At 53.6% G+C, this 17,326-nt stretch overlaps 2 protein-coding genes across 2 annotated transcripts; one reads left to right on the top strand and one right to left on the bottom strand.

Annotated features, from left to right (window-relative positions):
• Positions 1–96: 96 nt before the first annotated feature.
• Positions 97–8,917, top strand: Ipo4 (importin 4). The gene is given in 31 exon segments (XM_004864102.4): positions 97–336; positions 417–503; positions 629–708; positions 805–846; positions 1,290–1,419; positions 1,504–1,683; positions 1,952–2,017; positions 2,120–2,221; positions 2,306–2,389; positions 2,619–2,783; positions 2,879–2,932; positions 3,079–3,188; positions 3,502–3,610; positions 3,778–3,907; positions 4,213–4,326; positions 4,434–4,547; positions 4,882–4,905; positions 4,908–5,001; positions 5,171–5,282; positions 5,393–5,508; positions 5,605–5,682; positions 5,759–5,816; positions 5,905–6,010; positions 6,095–6,288; positions 6,435–6,479; positions 6,818–6,943; positions 7,051–7,259; positions 7,367–7,499; positions 7,574–7,678; positions 8,387–8,456; positions 8,587–8,917. Coding segments are annotated over 31 exon segments (3,237 nt in total). The 5' UTR covers positions 97–267; the 3' UTR covers positions 8,718–8,917.
• Positions 8,918–8,985: 68 nt separating this feature from the next.
• Positions 8,986–17,270, bottom strand: Rec8 (REC8 meiotic recombination protein). Its single transcript, XM_087197210.1, has 20 exons — positions 16,089–17,270; positions 15,807–15,979; positions 15,648–15,716; positions 15,410–15,552; positions 15,250–15,325; positions 15,021–15,141; positions 13,362–13,446; positions 12,969–13,048; positions 11,968–12,061; positions 11,782–11,854; positions 11,611–11,702; positions 11,383–11,432; positions 10,942–11,076; positions 10,558–10,624; positions 10,296–10,462; positions 10,103–10,151; positions 9,704–9,770; positions 9,461–9,592; positions 9,280–9,386; positions 8,986–9,132 (listed from the first exon to the last, which is right to left on the bottom strand). Exons 2-20 carry the CDS (start codon positions 15,860–15,862, stop codon positions 9,041–9,043), a joined length of 1,755 nt encoding a protein of 584 aa, XP_087053336.1. The 5' UTR covers positions 15,863–15,979; positions 16,089–17,270; the 3' UTR covers positions 8,986–9,040.
• Between the last annotated feature and the right edge of the window lie 56 nt (positions 17,271–17,326).

Raw genomic sequence — 17,326 nt, 5'->3', positions numbered from 1 at the left:
CACCTCTGAAGACACTAAACTCGAGTTCTTCAACAGAGCCTGGGAACTTTCAGCGGGAGGAACTCACATTGCCAGAGACCTGTTTCCACCTCCTAGTGGGCGCTCCCCCTAACAAGCCGCGGAACTCCGATTGGTTGTAGGAAGTGAGTTGAATCACCAAGGCGACAGGGGGCGTGGAGTATCACCCTTTCCGCCGGAAGTGGGCTCAGCGCCTCCACGTGCCGTCCCTCCCCTTCCCGGCCTTGTGGTGGCGGCTCAGCCGCTGCCATGGAGCCCGCCGGCCTGGAGGCGATCCTACAAGAACTGCTGTTGCCGGACACCGTGCGCATCCGCCGGGTATGGGACAGGCGGGACCTTGCCAGGGCGAGTGGGAGACTGCGGGAAAGGCCCGACTCTGACCACCAGTGTCCCCCTAGGCCACCGAACAGCTACGGATCGCCCTTCGTGACCCCGCCACCTTGCCAGCTCTCTGCCACCTGCTGGCCTCCTCAGGCGACCCTCAGGTGAGACTCCTGCTCACCCCGCCAAGCTTCCCACAGTACACCACTGGTCCAACCCAGCCCCCGCCCTCTGCAATTCATTCAGCATCTTCTGCCCCAGCAGTCACATGCCTCTCTGTTCATCTTAGATCCGACAGTTCGCAGCCGTGCTGACCCGTAGACGAGTGAGCACTCGCTGGCGACGCCTGCCACCGGAGCAGCGGGAGAGGTGGGCTGGGCTTGGGGTGGGGCGGGGCTGGACTGGACAGGACAGAGGCTGCTCTTGGGCAGGCTGGGCACCAAACACCTGCCACCTGTCTTACAGCCTCAAGTCCCTGGTCCTGGCGGCCCTGCAGAGAGAAACAGAGTAAGTGCCTACTGCCTTTTCTCAGGATCCTAACTGACTCCAGACTGAGACCGTCTCTAGGTTTCAGCTTTCTCTTTGAGCTTCAGACTGAGACTTGGGGGTAGGAACTTCAATTCTGCACTGAGATATAGCTAAGTTCTAAGGGTGGGTTGAAGATGAAAGCTCTTGAGAGTGGATGATGATGATCTGTCAAACTAGAGGCAGAAGAATGAGTCTGAAATTTAGGCTGCTTGAGGCAGAACTCACCAGATCACACACACACACATCCCACCCCACCTAGTGTTACTGGGCTCCCTGTGAGCTGCTGTTTTATTTGTCCCAACTTGGCAAAGACCTTGTGCCCACAACTCCTGAGGGTTTCTCTCCTGGCCACCATGGAGCCTGGGATGCCATGTCAGCAGAGGCTGTTGGAGGGTGATTGCAGGGTTGTTTTGTCTTTTCAGGCACTGTGTGAGCCTCAGCCTGGCCCAGCTCTCAGCCACCATTTTTCGAAAAGAAGGCCTGGAGGCCTGGCCTCAGCTCATGCAGCTTCTTCAGCACAGTACTCACAGCCCCCAAATCCCTGAGAGAGAGGTACCATTGCACTGTTGGCAGGAGGGAGAGACCAACAGACTAGGTAGGCTAAGCTTTTCCCTCCCATCGTCTACTTCTGGCCAGATGGGGCTTTTGATGCTGAGTGTGGTGATGACTTCCCAACCCGAGGCCTTCCAACCTTACCACCGAGAGCTTCTTCAGCTTCTGAATGAAACTCTTGTTGAAGTGGGCTCTCCTGGGGTGCTGTTTTACTCCCTGCGCACTCTGGCCACCATGGCTCCCTACCTCAGCACTAACGACACGGTGAGACATGGGCCCTCACCTCCCTGGGTCTGTATCCTCAAGCCTTTGTAGGTCCTCAGCCTCGTAGGTTTCAGGGATGCTTCAGATTCTTATCCTGCCTTTTGTTTTTGCTAACAGTTAAAAGGGGAAACTAGGTGTGCCTGAGCCTGCTGGGGTGCCTGGGCTTCTTCTCCTTAAGAGTCAAAGTATGAGAAATCTGTCAGCTTCTGAGTCCTGAGATTAGGCTGTTTCATGCTTTCTGTGGTTCATCTTATTGTGTGTTCCTCAGCCTCTTGAACGGATGTTGGTGCCCAAGCTCATCGTGGCTGTGAAGACTCTGATCCCCATAGACGAGGTAAAGACAGGTGGGAGGGAGCTGCTGTTGGAAGGAACTTGCAGGAGCATCCACACTGGTCCCCTGAAGACTGGGATGGCAACCCTGTGACTTGTCCAACAGGTAAAGGCCTGTGAGGCTCTGGAGGCCCTGGATGAACTGCTGGAATCACAGGTGCCCATCATTACCCGACACCTCTCTGAGGTCCTCTCATTCTGCCTGGAGGTGAGCTGAGGGTAGGCATGGCCTTTGCTGCTTGTTTTGGCTGTTTTCTTTGTTTGCCTCTGATTCTCATCATTTTCTGGGCAGGTGGCTAGAAATGTGGCCCTAGGTGATACAATACGTGTGCGTATTCTCTGTTGCCTCACTTTCTTGGTCAAAGTCAAGAGCAAGGTGAGTGCCTCTGGTGTATATCAGCCCACCCCCCTGTCCACCTATATTCTCACTGCTAGGGCCTCTGTTCATTTCCAGGCATCTAAAATATCCTGGTTCAAGCCCAGTTGTTGCCTGGGAGGTTGGGAGTCTCCCGCTAGACTCTTGTTGCCTGGAAGACTAGAATTTTGAATTCAAGCCCATCCTTAGAGCAGATTCTCAGGAACACTGCTCCCTTTTTCTTCTCAAGGCTTTACTGAAAAATCGTCTTCTGCCTCCTTTGCTGCACACCCTTTTCCCCATTATGGCTGCTGAGCCCCCCCTGGGCCAATTGGATCCTGAGGACCAGGATTCTGAAGAGGAAGAATTGGAGATTTGGCTGTTGGGGGAGACTCCCAAGCACTTTGCTGTACAGGTGGGATGTGGGTCAGGCAGGAATGAGGTGGTAAGTGGCTATGAAAGGTTGGGGAAGCAGAGATGGAGTCCTGCAGTCTCCCTGATGTTTCTCAGGTTGTGGACATGCTGGCATTACACCTCCCCCCTGAGAAGCTCTGTCCCCAGCTGGTAAGTATGGCTCTCTCCTAGTGTCCCTACTGCCAGGGGTGCCTAGACCATGGATGTTTGGGCCCTGGTAGGTGTGATGGGCCTCTTGCCACAGGAATGGGCAGGCCCTTGCTGGGTTTTCTGGAGAGTCCCACATGGTCCCCTAGATGCCCATGCTGGAAGAGGCCTTGCGGAGTGAGAGTCCTTATCAGCGCAAGGCTGGGCTACTGGTGTTGGCTGTGCTGTCGGATGGGGCTGGTGACCACATCAGGCAGAGGTATGCATTCAGTCCTGGTCCCAGTGTGAGGGTGGGCCTTGGGGAAAAGGGCTGCACATTCCATGGCAATCCTTGTTCACTTGCTGGAGCTCAATTTTTGATAGCATTAATTAGCTATAGCTGTTCTTCTCACTCATAACAATGTCCAGGTTTAGAAGATAAATGGCCTTCCAACTTCAGGGACCAAGGGGTGGTGCCCACCATCTGGTGACAGAGAAAACTTTGGTTTTTCTAGGGAAAATGAAGAGGATAGGTCAGCCTAAGGCTCTTACTTCCTGTCCTTCAGACTGTGTCCTCTTGTCCCACCCTGCAGACTGCTGCCCCCACTGCTGAAGATTGTCTGTAAGGGCCTGGAGGACCCTTCACAGGTTGTTCGTAATGCTGCGCTGTTTGCCCTGGGCCAGTTCTCAGAGAACCTACAGGTCAGCAAAGCTGAATGTGGGAGGCTGCCACTGGAAGAGTCCCTGATCTGTGCCAGGGACCAACTTCCCATCAGCTTTCATCTCTTTAAGCATCCTTGCTGCCATTGGCACTCAAGAGTGTCCCCTGGAGGTGAACCTAACTTGGCCCCACTTGTTCCTTCCCTCAGCCCCATATCAGCAGCTACTCAGGAGAGGTGATGCCACTGCTCCTTGCCTGTCTGAAGTCAGTGCCTCTAGGGCATACACATCGTCTAGCCAAGGCCTGCTATGCCCTGGAGAACTTCGTGGAAAACCTAGGTATTAATAGCAGTGAAGACTGCAGGGGAGGGGATGAAGCCACAGCTTTGACTCAAGGGAGGAGAATATGTTTCCCTGAATCACTGCCTATGGGAGGGAGAGGGGCATAGAAGGGGTGCAAAAAAGTCAGCTTGAAGGGGCCAGGAATATAGCTCAGCAGCTCCACCCCTGCCTGGCAAACACAAGGTTCTGAGTTTGATTCTTGCTACTGGGGGAAAAAAAGAAGAAAGTCAGCTTGGCAGGAGGTGGACTTGCAGAACGTTAGAGACCTAGGTTGGTTGGTGAAGGAGTGTCCTTTCCCACAGGGCCCAAAGTGCAGCCCTACCTTCCGGAGCTTATGGAGTGTATGCTTCCGCCTTTGAGGAACTCCAGCAGCCCCCGGGCCAAGGAGCTGGCCGTGAGTGCCCTGGGGGCCATCGGTACGAAGAAAGAGGCAGGAGACGAGGGCATAGGATTTACCCAGAGAGCCTGTGGCAGGTAGTCCTTACCCCCTTTCCAACTTTGATTCTGCCTTTCCATCCTGCAGCCACAGCTGCCCAGGCCTCCCTGCTGCCCTACTTCCCCACCATCGTGGAACATCTTCGAGAATTCCTGTTGGCAGGACATGAAGACCTTCAGCCTGTGCAGATCCAGAGCCTGGGTGAGTGAGGGGCTCCCAGGCAGGAGCCCTAGTGCCAGGGAAGGACCGGTGTTTGCCTAGTATTCGCAGGGTGCTCTTCCAGGGCAGCACAGTGTTGTCTTCTCAAGGAAGAAGGTGTTCTCCATGCTGTACCTGGGAGTGGGATAGAATTTTTTTTTTTTTTTTTTTGGTACTGGGGATCGAACTCTGGTCCTTGCACTTGCAAGGCAGGCAGTGGAACCACTGAGCTAAATCCTCAGCCCTGGGATAGAATTTCTAACTCCTCCCAGCTGCCATTTCTGGTCCCTTAGCCCACCTGTGTGTCAGGGTGCTAACTGAGCCCTTGTCCCCACAGAGACACTGGGGGTGCTGGCACGAGCATTGGGGACCCCATGAGGCCTCTGGCTGAGGAATGCTGTCAGTTGGGGCTGGGCCTATGCGACCAGGTAGACGACCCTGACTTGCGGCGCTGCACGTGAGTGACTCCCTTATCCTGCTCCTGCTTCTCCTGCCCACCACAGGATCCACAGTCCTCATCCAGACTCCATCCTCTGGTTTTGGGCCACAGCCAGGATTCCCTGAGCTCTCCCATCCTGTCTGGCTCCAGCAGGCAGTCTCATACAGCTTCTGTCTGTCTCTAACAGATACAGCCTATTTGCAGCCTTATCGGGGCTGATGGGTGAGAGCCTGGCACCCTACCTGCCACAGATCACCACGCTCATGCTGTTGTCACTGCGTTCCACTGAGGGCATTGTGGTGAGCAGAGGGTGGCCATTGGCTGGGCTTTTAGACAAGGGTAGCACTGTGCTGAGACTTACTGCCTGGGCCCAGCTGAGTCAGAGGTCCTGCTGTCCTCTTTCTTCCAGCCTCAGTATGATGGAAGCAGCTCCTTCCTTCTGTTTGATGATGAAAGCGATGGGGAGGAAGAGGAGGAACTCATGGATGAGGATGCTGAAGAGGAGGATGACTCTGAGATCTCAGGGTATGGAAGGTGCTTAGAGAAGTGCAGGCTTTGACAAGGGGTCGGTGCCGCTGTTACTGGTACCTGATTGCCATCTGCCTTCCCATCTTCCTCTAGGTACAGTGTGGAGAATGCCTTCTTTGATGAGAAGGAAGACACCTGTGCTGCCCTGGGGGAGATCTCCGTGAACACTAGGTGAGCACCAGGCCTTTTCTGGCACTGGGAGCCTTCCCTAGGAGCACTTTCCCCATGGCTATGTGTCTATCCACAGTGTGGCCTTCCTTCCATACATGGAGAGTATTTTTGAAGAAGTATTCAAGCTGCTGGAGGTGAGTTGGCGAGTGGGCAGGATAGATAGGGCTGTGGCTGTGTTGACCCTGCACCAGTAAGCACACACCTGCCCTCTTCATTACTCAGTGTCCTCACCTGAATGTGCGGAAGGCAGCCCATGAGGCTCTGGGTCAGTTCTGCTGTGCACTGCACAAGGCCTGTCAAAGCTACCCCTCAGAACCCAACAGTGCTGGTGAGAAGGGGAGGCCAGACCATGCTGGGAACTCTGGTGGAAGGGCCAAGGCCTGACTGGGGCTTCAGCCAATAATGTCCCCAGCTCTGCAGGCAGCTCTGGCACGGGTGATAGCATCTTACATGCAGGCAGTGAATGGGGAACGGGAGCGCCAGGTGGTGATGGCCGTGCTGGAGGCCCTGACAGGAGTGCTACGCAGCTGTGGGGCCCTCACGCTGCAGCCGCCTGGGTGCCTTGCTGAGCTATGCAGCATGCTCAAGGCTGTGCTACAGAGAAAGGTGAGCAGGGCAGGGGCTGTAGAAGGAGGTGCTGGACCCCCAAGTAGTGGCTAGTTGGATACAAATCCAGCTCCTTGTATCCCTCCACCCCCAAAAGGGGAAAGGGCAGGAGATCCCAGGCTTAGCTGAGCTATATCTTCCTACAGATAGCCTGTCAGGACACTGACGAGGAGGAAGAAGATGACAGTCAGGTGAGAGCTACAGATAACAGGTGAGGTAGTCCAGGCAGTCCCATGGGGCTGGGGTAGAAGGTACACTTAGGGTGGCCCCGGGGAGCCAGGGGTGCTGGGAGAGATTGGTAAGGCCCAGAATGATTCAATCCTGACCACTAAGGCAGTGGATGGGGGTGGGCTTGAAGTGCTAGGCATAGCAGGAGAACTAGAGCTGCAAAAAAGCCCGGTCTGAAAGCAGGGCAGTCTGTGAACCAAGGCAACTCCTGGAGCCCCTATGGCCAGTGGCCGAGCCAATTGGAGAAGTGCATAGTCACAGAGCTGGCCCAGGTGCCCCAGCCCCTGACCTGGCTCCACAGGCTGAATATGATGCCATGTTGCTGGAGCACGCTGGAGAAGCCATCCCTGCCCTGGCAGCTGCAGCTGGGGGAGACACCTTTGCTCCTTTCTTTGCTGGCTTCTTGCCATTTTTGCTATGTAAGACGGTGAGTGTTTCCTCCTCTGGCTTCAAACCCAGTCCACCGCAGTGCCCACCACACACTGTGTCCAGGTCCCAGGCTCATTTGCAACCCTTCCCTGCCCTTGCCTACAGAAACAGAGCTGCACAGTGGCAGAGAAGTCCTTTGCAGTAGGGACACTGGCAGAGTCCATTCAGGGTCTGGGTGCTGCCTCAGCACAGTTTGTATCTCCGCTGCTCCCTGTGCTGTTGAGCTCCACCCGAGAGGCAGATCCTGAGGTGAGAAGCAATGCCATCTTTGGGCTGGGCGTCCTGGCAGAGTTCGGGGGCTGCCCTGCTCAGGAGTATCCTTGGTTTGCAGGAATGGAGGGTGGCCTGGGAGAGTGTCCCCTGGGCTGGGGGATGGATGAGGTCTACCTATGTGTGCGCCTGTTCCTTGACCAAGGACCAGCCACTTCCCCAAGCTGCTGGGCCTCCTTTTGCCCCTCCTGGCACGGGAGCGACATGATCGTGTCCGTGACAACATCTGTGGAGCCCTCGCCCGCCTGCTGATGGCCAGTCCAACAAGGAAACCAGAGCCCCAGGTGAAGTAGAGGGCATCAGGCAGGAAGGTGGTGGAGGGGACAGGATTCGAGGCCTGAAGCATCTGTGTGTCCAGGTGCTGGCTGCCTTGCTGCATGCCCTGCCACTGAGGGAAGACTTGGAGGAATGGGTTACCATAGGGCACCTCTTCAGCTTCCTGTACCAGAGCAGCCCTGATCAGGTAACCTCGATGCTGGCAGCCCTCAGACTCAATGATATGCAAAGATGATATCAGCTGTAGCTAGTGCAGGGTTTCAGCCATCCTTAGACATAGCCAACATAGCCATTTTATTTGTCTGCTGGGATTGGCAGCCAGTCTTGTAATGGGAAAGAAGGGGCTTCCTCTCCCCAAAGTATTTTTCCTCAGTGAGCTGCATTCCTACCCTCTGCCCTGAGCCTGTAATGGCAACTTCCCTTGTTCATTTCCTAAGCCAGGGCTAGGAAACTGTTCTGGAGCCTGAGTACCTCTGGGCTACCCCAGTGTATATTTCAATAAGAGAAGCCCTGGTTTCTGAGTGAAGTTTTGCATATACCAGATAACTGTTTGGACTCGTGTCCCGGTGTTTTTATGTCACTTTTGTCTTAGAGGTTTAGAGTTGTTGTGGTTTGTGTTTTTTTGAGTCTGTCTTGTTGGAGAGTGCCTGGTGTCCAGGCTTCTTTTGGTCTTGAGGCTATGACTATAATCATCTGGTCACACATCTCCCCTCTCCTCCAAAAAGTTATTACCATGCATTCTTATTCCTTCTCATGTCCACATTTGTCTCGGATGTCTGTGGATTCCTACTGGGCTCAAACCGCCCTGCTAGGAGACTGCCTGTCCTTTTCCTGACCACCCACCACAGTGGCCCAGGGCTGCTACTACCCCTGAGTTGATCATTCTTTCCCACAGGTTGTAGATGTGGCTCCTGAGCTGTTGCGCATCTGCAGCCTCATACTAGCTGACAACAAGATCCCACCAGGTGAGGGTGGCAGGCATGTGCAGGAGCTGGGGGAGGCTGAGAATAACAGGGCTCAAAGGGCATGGGGCAGTCAGGGTTTGGAGTCCAGTCCTCCCCTGTAACCTCTCCCTGTGCTCTCCCCCCACCCCAGACACCAAGACCTCACTGCTGTTGCTGCTGACATTCCTGGCCAAACAGCACACTGACAGCTTCCACACAGCGCTGGGCTTACTCTCTGCTGACAAGGCTCAGGAGCTCCAGGCCATGCTGAGCTTCACCTAAACTTCAGAGAGAGCTGAGCCTGCCCAGGCCCTAAGACCGCCTCACAGCCCAGTTCCAGCTCACACCCTACCAAAGATTCTGGGCCTCGTCTCCATTTGGAGCCAGCCCTGCTTGCTGCCTTAACATGGGTGTCCTTGGGGCTGGGTCTGTTACAAGTGGAGTCACGACATCAGATTGTAATAAAGGTAATTTGTTTTCTGCTTGGACAATAGCTCTGTGAGCAGGGAGGCTAGAGATGCGCATCTAGAAATGAGATAGGCAGGCCCAGTGAGGCAGGACGTGGTTTAATGAAGCCAGTTGTTTAGTAGCCTTGTAAATGGGCTCTACCCACAGTGGAATCTGGGCCCCGGCCGAATCAGGAGGCGCCCATATGGCTTCTCTTGTTCTACATGAAAAATCTGCTGTGCTGAGAGCACTAGGCAAGAGAAGAGAAAAACATTTTTAAATGAATAAAAAGCAAAAAGTTTTTTAAAGAGAGAAGGCAGGTCACAGGGATTCTCTCTTGTGTCCTCTGTTCTGTGTGTCCCTACCTTACTTTCCACACACACATGCCCACACTCACCCAAGAGGAGGTAGAAGACCCTGGCAGCCATCCTGCGAGGGCTGAGAGGTGACACCAGGCTGCTGAAGTCAGGCTCCCTGTTCGCCTGGAGCTCCAGTGCCACTGCCCTGTAGGAATCAAGAACCATTAGCTGAGGCACCAGCCTAGGTCCACCCCATCGAGGCACCCTCTTCCCCAGCACCTGTGCACCGCCTCTAATGAGGGTAGCTCGGGCTCAGGGGGCAGCTCCAAGGGTAGCTCCATGGGCACCTCAGGGAGTTCAGGCACCACTGGCAATGCAGGGGCCTCTGGCTGCTCTGCCTCAGCCCAGGGCCTAGGAAAACAAGGGAGTCAGAGCAGGGCAGTGGCAGCTATGGCAGTAGGGGCACAGCCATCCTAGTCATTTCCCCCACCCTGGCCAAGGTTGCTGGCCTAAGCTTCTTACCACCTTTCTTCTGGCGGGGCAAAGCTGATTCGGGACTTCTCCTCTTCAGCTGCTTCTAGTGAGATCTCTGTTGGGCGAGGGAAGGTGCTGAGGGGGGTTTCTGCTTGGCTCTAAGCAGTCAGGGCCTTGTGACTAGATGGATATGGCTTAGTGGTAGAGTGTCTAACGGCAGGAAGCCCTGGGTTCAATCTGCAGCACCACATACCATACTGTGGCCACCCAGTTCACCTAGACACCAGAGCTGTTTTGACTGGTGGAAAATATCTAGGTGAGCGACCTGCAGAGAATCAGTGTGTGCTTCCTTGTTATACACCCTTGGTCTGGTAAGAGACAGCTTTGCAGTTGGAACAATGATTAGGGTGGTGGTTTCCACTGTCCCCACTTCTACAGGTGCTTTACCTGAAGACACCATGAGGGGACCACTAGGTTCCTGGGCCTCTCTGAGGACCTAGAAATGGGAGAAGGGGAACTGAGAGCCAAGCATCTGGGGCTTGGAGCTCTGATAGAAGGCTCAAAACCAAGTTTGTGCCACTGATGAGTGGCAGAGCCTGGTGGAGCTCAGGCAAGGCAGGAAGCAGTGAGGTGCTGTTACCTCAATCTCACTCAGAGCTTCAGTCTTTCTCCTTTCCTCCTCAGCTGCTGCCTCCCTTGCAGCAGCCTCCTCTTCAGCCTCCAGGGATGGTCTTCGCCTAACCAATCTTGGGGGAATCTGGGCACAGTGGGTCCAGAAATCCAGTAGTTCCAGGGGTAACCACCCAGCTGGGGATGAGGGGACAGTGTTTGAGTCATAAGGAACATCAAAAGTGCAGAATCTAGGTTCTGAAGAGCCCATGTCCAATTCCTGCCATTCTTACGGAGAGCTGGGGTTCTGAACAGCTCCGCAGGGCTTGTGATTGTCTTCTCAAGAGGCTGTACCATTGGCTGTGTGGAGGAAAAGGCCAGGAGCCCTGTTACTGGGGAGCCACTCCTCAGTGCCCCTTCACCTCTTGTGTGCTTTTCCAGTTTCTGCACATCTCTCAGGCTCATGATCCTGCCTGTCCTGCTCATTGATAAAAGAGTTTTTAACCTGGTGTCCATTGGTGTGCATGCAAAGTTGGGAGTGTATGTAAACCCACAGATCACATGCACTTTCAAGGGAATGGGAGCTTTCATCACATTCCCAGTGTTCCCCCAAGAGTTTAGAAGGCCCACCCTGACCTGTGTCTATCCCTTCCCCCAGCAGTCTGGGCTTCACTCACACACTCCCAGCAGTGGGCTCTGGTTTGCAGTTGTTCCTGGAATTTCTCCCGGGAAATCTGAGTTTCCTTGTCCCAGAACAGTAATGGGCGGCGTCGACGGCGAGCTGGTGGCCTCTCAGGAGGTGGGGGCCGTCTCTGCGGAGTAACGGGAGGTGGAGGCAAGGCTACCCATCATTCCCTTCCCTGGCATCTTGGAGGCCTGCTAATGGCTGCACACACTGCCTCTGGGGCTTCTGGGAAGGCTTAGGCAAGGCTACCACAGGCTTGCACTAGAGCATACTTACCTATTTGGAAAGTGAGGCCACAACAACGAGGCATAGAAAAGGACATCTTTTACTGATGTGCACAAAGACTCCACGTAAGCAACCAGTGACCCTGAACTTGGGGAAGCAGCTCTGGGTGCGAGTGCAAGAGGAGGAGGCTCCTAAAGGATCCACTCACCTCAGGGCTGGGCAGGGCCGGCAGACGCAGCTCCTCTGGGGGAGTCACCTCTGCAATGACACCAGAGGTCCTGGCTTTCCTATAAGGCCCTTCACTCTGGTGGCCACCAGGACAAGAAGCTACAGGTTTCCCACACCCACCTCCCTTCAGCAGGCTGGCAGATGGCTTTCATCTGCAACAGCTATGCAGGTATCTGCACTACAGCACCCAGGCATGGTGGACACTCACCCGTGACTAGGGTAATAGGCTCCCAGACTACTGGCTTCAGCTCTTCAGGGGCCAGGACCTCTTCAGGAAGTGGCTCTCTAATCTCTTCTATTCTGTAGGGAAATAGGAGAAATTAGAAACACTTTTCCCAACACTGATCCTCCTACCTGGTTCAGGAACTCCTGCTCTTACTGTGGAGGAGCTGGAGGTGACACTGAGGGGACTACAATTTCAGCCTCCGGGGCCCGAATCTCTTCCTTGAACTCTGCAGAGATAGGATCAGAACTGAGAGGGCAGAAGAGATAAGGGCACTGCTAAGTCCCAGACTGCCCATGCCAGGGGTCTGCCCATCCAGTGCAGGCTGCCGGGGAAGCCTGCCTTTCCGATATTCCTCTAACAAGATAGCTTCTTCTTCCTCTGCAATCAGTAGCTCCAAGTCTCGTCGGGTGACCTCTGGGAGTTCCCGTTCACCCTATCAAGAGAGGAAAATCAAGGGGAGAGGGACCATTTATTTTGCTTTTTTGTCTTTGTTTTTGTTTTTTTGAAACAGGGTCAAACTATGTAGTTCAGTCTGGCCTTGAACTCAGTATGTAGTCCAGGCTAGCTTCAAACTTGTGGCAATCCTCCTGCTTCAGCCTCCGGAGTTTACAGGCCTCCCTGTTTACAGGCCGTAACCACCATACCTGGCTCATCAGTTTCATTTACTTTGTTTTGAAATAGGGTCTCTATATGCTGGGGATTTAGCTCAGCAGTTCCGGTGCCTGCCTCACAAGCACAAGATTCCAAGTTTGATCCCCGGTACCAAAAAAAAAAAAAGGAATAGGGTCTCTATGTAGTCCAGGCTGGCCTCTCTCTTTTTTTTTTTTCCAGCCAGGAATCAAACTCAGGACCTTGTGCTTGCCAGGCAGGCCTGGCATCACTGAGCTAAATCCCTGGTCCAAGGCCTCTAACTCTTGATCCTTCTGTCTCAGTCTCCTTAGTGATAAGATTATAGGCATGGACCACTATGCCTGGCTCAATTCAAGTGCTGTAAAAGGTGAGTGGAAAGCCAGGCAAGGTGGCACATGTCTGTAAATCCCAGCACTTGGGAGACGAAGGCAGGAGTATCACTGCAAGTTCAAGGCCAGCCTAGGCTACAGAGCGAGACCTTGTCTCAAAAAAAAAAAAAAAAAAGGAGTGGATTCAGGAAAATGAATCCTCTGAGATGGATCCTGGATCCCACAGGGCCAGACCTGAGGAAGCCCATTGTATGTGCTCAAGTGCGAGGGTCAGGGACAGGAGAAGAAGAAATGGAGACAGAGAAGACAGGACTGTGGGAGGCAGAGAAACAGATGCAAGGGGGTGGCGTCTAAGGCCCTGTATGCAGCAGAATGACTCACCTCGATGTGCAGCATGCGTATGGGCTCCACTTCCCGGAGTGTGATGACCTCAGGAGGCAACACAGTCACCAAGAGCCTTTCTGGAGGGGTAAGGGAGTCAGGCCAGCCCCTCTGCTTCTATCCAAGTTCCCAAACCCATGTTGTGAGGCAAAATCAACTTGCGTTCTAGTCAGACACAAGGCAGCTTCTGGCAACCTGATCCTGAGTCCACTACTTCACCACTGGGGAGCCTTGCTTTCCTCATCCGCAAAAAAGAGGCAAGAATTCTGATCTCATAGGACTCTTACAGGGTGTGATGAGGTTATACACATGGGGCCTGGCTCAGAAATGGTTTATTTCTTTAGTTCTTGGACCTTCCCATACCTCTCACCGGAAAGAAAGTTCTCTGCTGACCTGGCTTCCTGGGCTCTGTAGGAACTTCAGGAGGGGTCACCTCATAAACTCTCTCTGGGATTGCAGCCTCTAAGAGATGTCGAATCTTTGGGGAAGAATTGGGGACAAAGATAGTTTTCCACGTCAGCCCTGTTTTCCCACTTTCACACTATTCAGCCAATGAAAGGTAATCTGGTAAATCTCCTTTTATATATAATTCTTTTTTGGGGTGATTGAATCCTACATGCTGAGCAAATGCTCCACCACAGAACTACATCCCCAGACCTATACCTAATTCTTATGCATGGACACCAGTGTGCAGTAAACCCACTTGCCACCTAGTCTCCTCTGCCCCTGCACATTCCTCACCACAACCCCCAAATTATCTAGTCTTTGTCAATCTGAACAAGAAAGTGTTGTGAGAGACAGGTAAATGGGAAAGATCTGTGTGTGTCTGTGCGGGGAGGGATACTGAGGATTGAACCAAGGGCCTCCACACTGAGCTACATCCTGTCTTTCCTTCCTTCTTTCCCTCCTCCTTTCCTTCATTTCTTATTCTCTAAATCATTTTTTTATTTTTGAGATAGAGCCTTGCTAAGTTACTAAATTGCCCAAGCTGGACTTAATCTTGTGATCTTCTTGCCTCAGCCTCATAGAGTGGTAGGATTAGATGTGCACCACCACGCCCAGCTAGGTGAATAGAAAGATACCTGATCTTGTGCAGATGGTCTACTAGTGAAACACATTTGTATATGATCCCAGCCAGTGTTGATGCAAAGGATGAAACAGGCCCTTGTAAAGTGCTGAATTTCCAAAGAGCATCTACTTCTGGCTGGGAGTGGGATAAAGACTTCATGGAGGGCTGGGGATTTAGCTCAGTGGTTCTGGCGCCTGCTATGCAAGCCCAAGGTCCCAAGTTCGATCCCCGGTATCAAAAAAAAAAAAAAAAAGTCTTGGGCCAGGGATTTAGCTCAGTGGTTTCACCGCCTGCTGCACAAGCACAAGGACCCGAGTTCGAACCCCAGTACCAAACAAAACAAAACAAAACAAGACTTCGTGGAAAAGGGTGGCATTTGAGCTAGGTCTGTAAGGATGTGTAGGACTTGACTAGTAGAAAATGAGGAGTGACCATTATGGGCCAGGGAAACTTCTTTTGCATAAACAAACAAGTGAATGTGGTCTCTTTGGGACACAGTGGGGCAAATTGATATAGGGGAGCTGAGGATGCCCAGGGTATGGGCTGAGATAGAAACATGAGGAAGGCCGTCCTGCCCTGGAGCACAGAGAGCACACATGCTGGGAGCCACTGTGTGAATGTGGAAGCAGGCAATGGGGTGACAGTATCTAAGCTTGGGGGTACTGGGAATGGATGAGGAGGAAAGAGATGAGGAAGACCAGTGCACAGACAGTGAGCCTGGATGAAACCTTGGCAGTGGGCACTGTGTGGAGATCAGTGGGGATAAAAGCTGTCTCATGCAGGGAGACCATCATTGTCAGGCCAGCCCTTAATAGACAAGCTCAGGGGCTTCACCAGCACCGGCCCAGGATGACGGGCCCTCTCCCTGTGTGCTGTGGGAGAGCTACGGCAGGCTCCGTTCCCCGAACCCCAGTGTCAGACTGACACTCCCCTTCTGCACTGTTAGCTCACAACTTTGAGGTGTGCCGGCAAGTGAGCCCCACCTGAGGGATATCAAAAGGACTGGGAAGTCTGGGATCCACAGACATCATCCCAAAAAAGGGGTCTGGAGCATCTTCCAGGGCCTCCATCATGGCCAGGTGGCTGGGAAGCAGCAGGCTGGGTCTAGGGGAGAATGTGGGCTGTCAGGGATGGAGACTGAGATAGGCTGAGGCTGAGCAGGTAGGTGCTCCACCAAAGCCTGGGTGGCCCCGATACCAGAGGCACACTCACAGTTCAGCCTCTACCATATCGATGCGGATCTGCAGCTGAGCCCGGTGCAAGCGCTCCAGGATGTGCTGGATGTCCTCTGAGGGAAGAAAGGCAAGGTAGAGAGTCAGCATAGCAGAAGACTGCTCAGCACTGCCCCACCCCTCTGGGCTCCCAGCCTTACCCACAAGGTACTGGCATTGCTGGGAGTAGACCCGGATGACGCCGATCTGCAGCTGGGCAGAGAGATACAGAGAGAAGCGGGGCCTGGGCAGGCCCGGCATCGGCGGTTCCGCTCGTACCAGCACATAGTTGAGGATTTCCTCGCTGGGGGAACAGGCACCCTGATCGTTGCTGCCCTAGCACTGGCTCACCCCACACTGCCGCCCCAGGCCCTCCTTCTGGCCTTTTCTGGGCCTTACCAGGTCTTCACAACATTCACTTCCAGGTATTCACGTTTTACCAAACGAGTGCCGCGCGTTGCCGCCAGCCTGGAGGAGAGGTGGGGGTCTGGAGGGGGCGCCATCAGGGTGGGCTCCCTGGGCGCCCCCTACCCTGGCGCACAGCAACCCAGCCCTCACCAGATGGTGGCGAAGCAGCCAGTGTGGCGCTGAAGCACGTTGGGATAGTAGAACATGGTCCCTCCGGATTTCAACCTGGACTCCCCCTCTTCTAGGTTTGGATTTCAATCGGAATTCTTTAGAGCCGGAGATTCTCAGCACCCTCAGGTGACAGGTTAGGATCTGGATTCCACCTCCAAAATGCAAATGAATGAAGCAATCAACTGGTGACTTAATGAAGGGGATAAGGGAACAGAGACGCAGGAGGTGGGCTGCTGCTTTCTGAGAGTGCATCGAACTTACTGGAAATGCGGCTTCCAGACGAGACTGGGCTCTCCAAGGGGAGGCCCCAGGTGGGCCGCCAAGCAGTGACCAAGGGAGCAGGTGGTCTCTGCAGCAGGGTTTCTTCTTCACTCCTGAGTCTTGCACTCAGTCCGGGTGGCCTTCCCTGGGGCGGGGTCACTATGAGCGGAGAAGCTCGTGCTGAGGAGCCTTTGTATCTATCTAGCTCCTCTTCGAGGCGAGGCCTCGCGGACAGCCAATGGGGAGCCAGCATCAGTGGGAACGCCGGTTCCTGTCGCTAAGCCACAGAGCCTTGGAGACAGGTAGCGAACCAATTGAAAGAACCCCCGTGGGGCATTGTGAGGTGTGCTGGCCAATAAGCTCTCATTCTCACCTTTAGTAACTAGGACTTCTTGGAGGGGCTATGCTGACCAGTGATTGGGGAGCAAATCCAGGCTCTCCCTGGCAACAAACTTGATAACAAAGTACCTCAACTGGTAGTGGGAAATAAGGTCATGTTGAGGGCAACTGTCTGCTTAGAGTGTAAAGGGGTGAAGGAGGCCCGCACTAGACTTGTGCTTAAATTCTGCTTCCCCCCCAATTCCACCAGGTCTGACTTTGCTTTCAGTTTACAGGAAGGGGAGGGGGGAATGGGAGACCTCAACAGAGACATTTTATTTATTTAGAGAAACCGTCTTGCTATGTAGTTCAGGCTGACATTTAACTATGCAGCCTAGGCTGTCCTCGAATCCATGGAGATCCTCCTGCCTCAGCCTCTTGAGTGCTGGGATTACAAGTGTACACCACCACACCCAACTCCTAGCCTGTTTTTGAGGTCCAAAGCGAAGGCCTCTAGCAAAAAAACTGTGGAGACCAGATTTTCCTATGTGAAGTGGCTATAGTGTTTGGGTGTTCAGCTATAGGCTCAATAACCCCTCTTCGTGGCTGACCCCAACCTTTTTTTTTTTTTGGTACCGGAGATCGAACTCGGGTCCTTGCGCTTGGGCAGCAGGCAGTGAAACCACTGAGCTAAATCCCCAGCCCTCAACCTTTTTGTTTTTACTATGGATCTGTACATAGGATTTCACTACAGCATTCAGGCTGGCTTTGAATGTATGTATGTATGCCCAGGCTCACCTTGAACTCATGGCGATCCTCCTGCATCAGCCTCTCACATACTGGGATTCCAAGTATGGACCACCACTCCTGGCTGCTACCTCTCCCACATTTTGGTAGCCTAGTGGGTACACCTCTGAACA

This window comes from Heterocephalus glaber, unplaced genomic scaffold (genome assembly GCF_053883595.1).
Source record: "Heterocephalus glaber isolate CG9 unplaced genomic scaffold, H.glaber_assembly_v1.0 deba00001662, whole genome shotgun sequence".
Taxonomy (NCBI): Eukaryota; Metazoa; Chordata; class Mammalia; order Rodentia; family Bathyergidae; genus Heterocephalus; species Heterocephalus glaber.
Note: the sequence above shows the minus strand (reverse complement) of the source record. Positions and strands in the feature narration are given on the sequence as shown.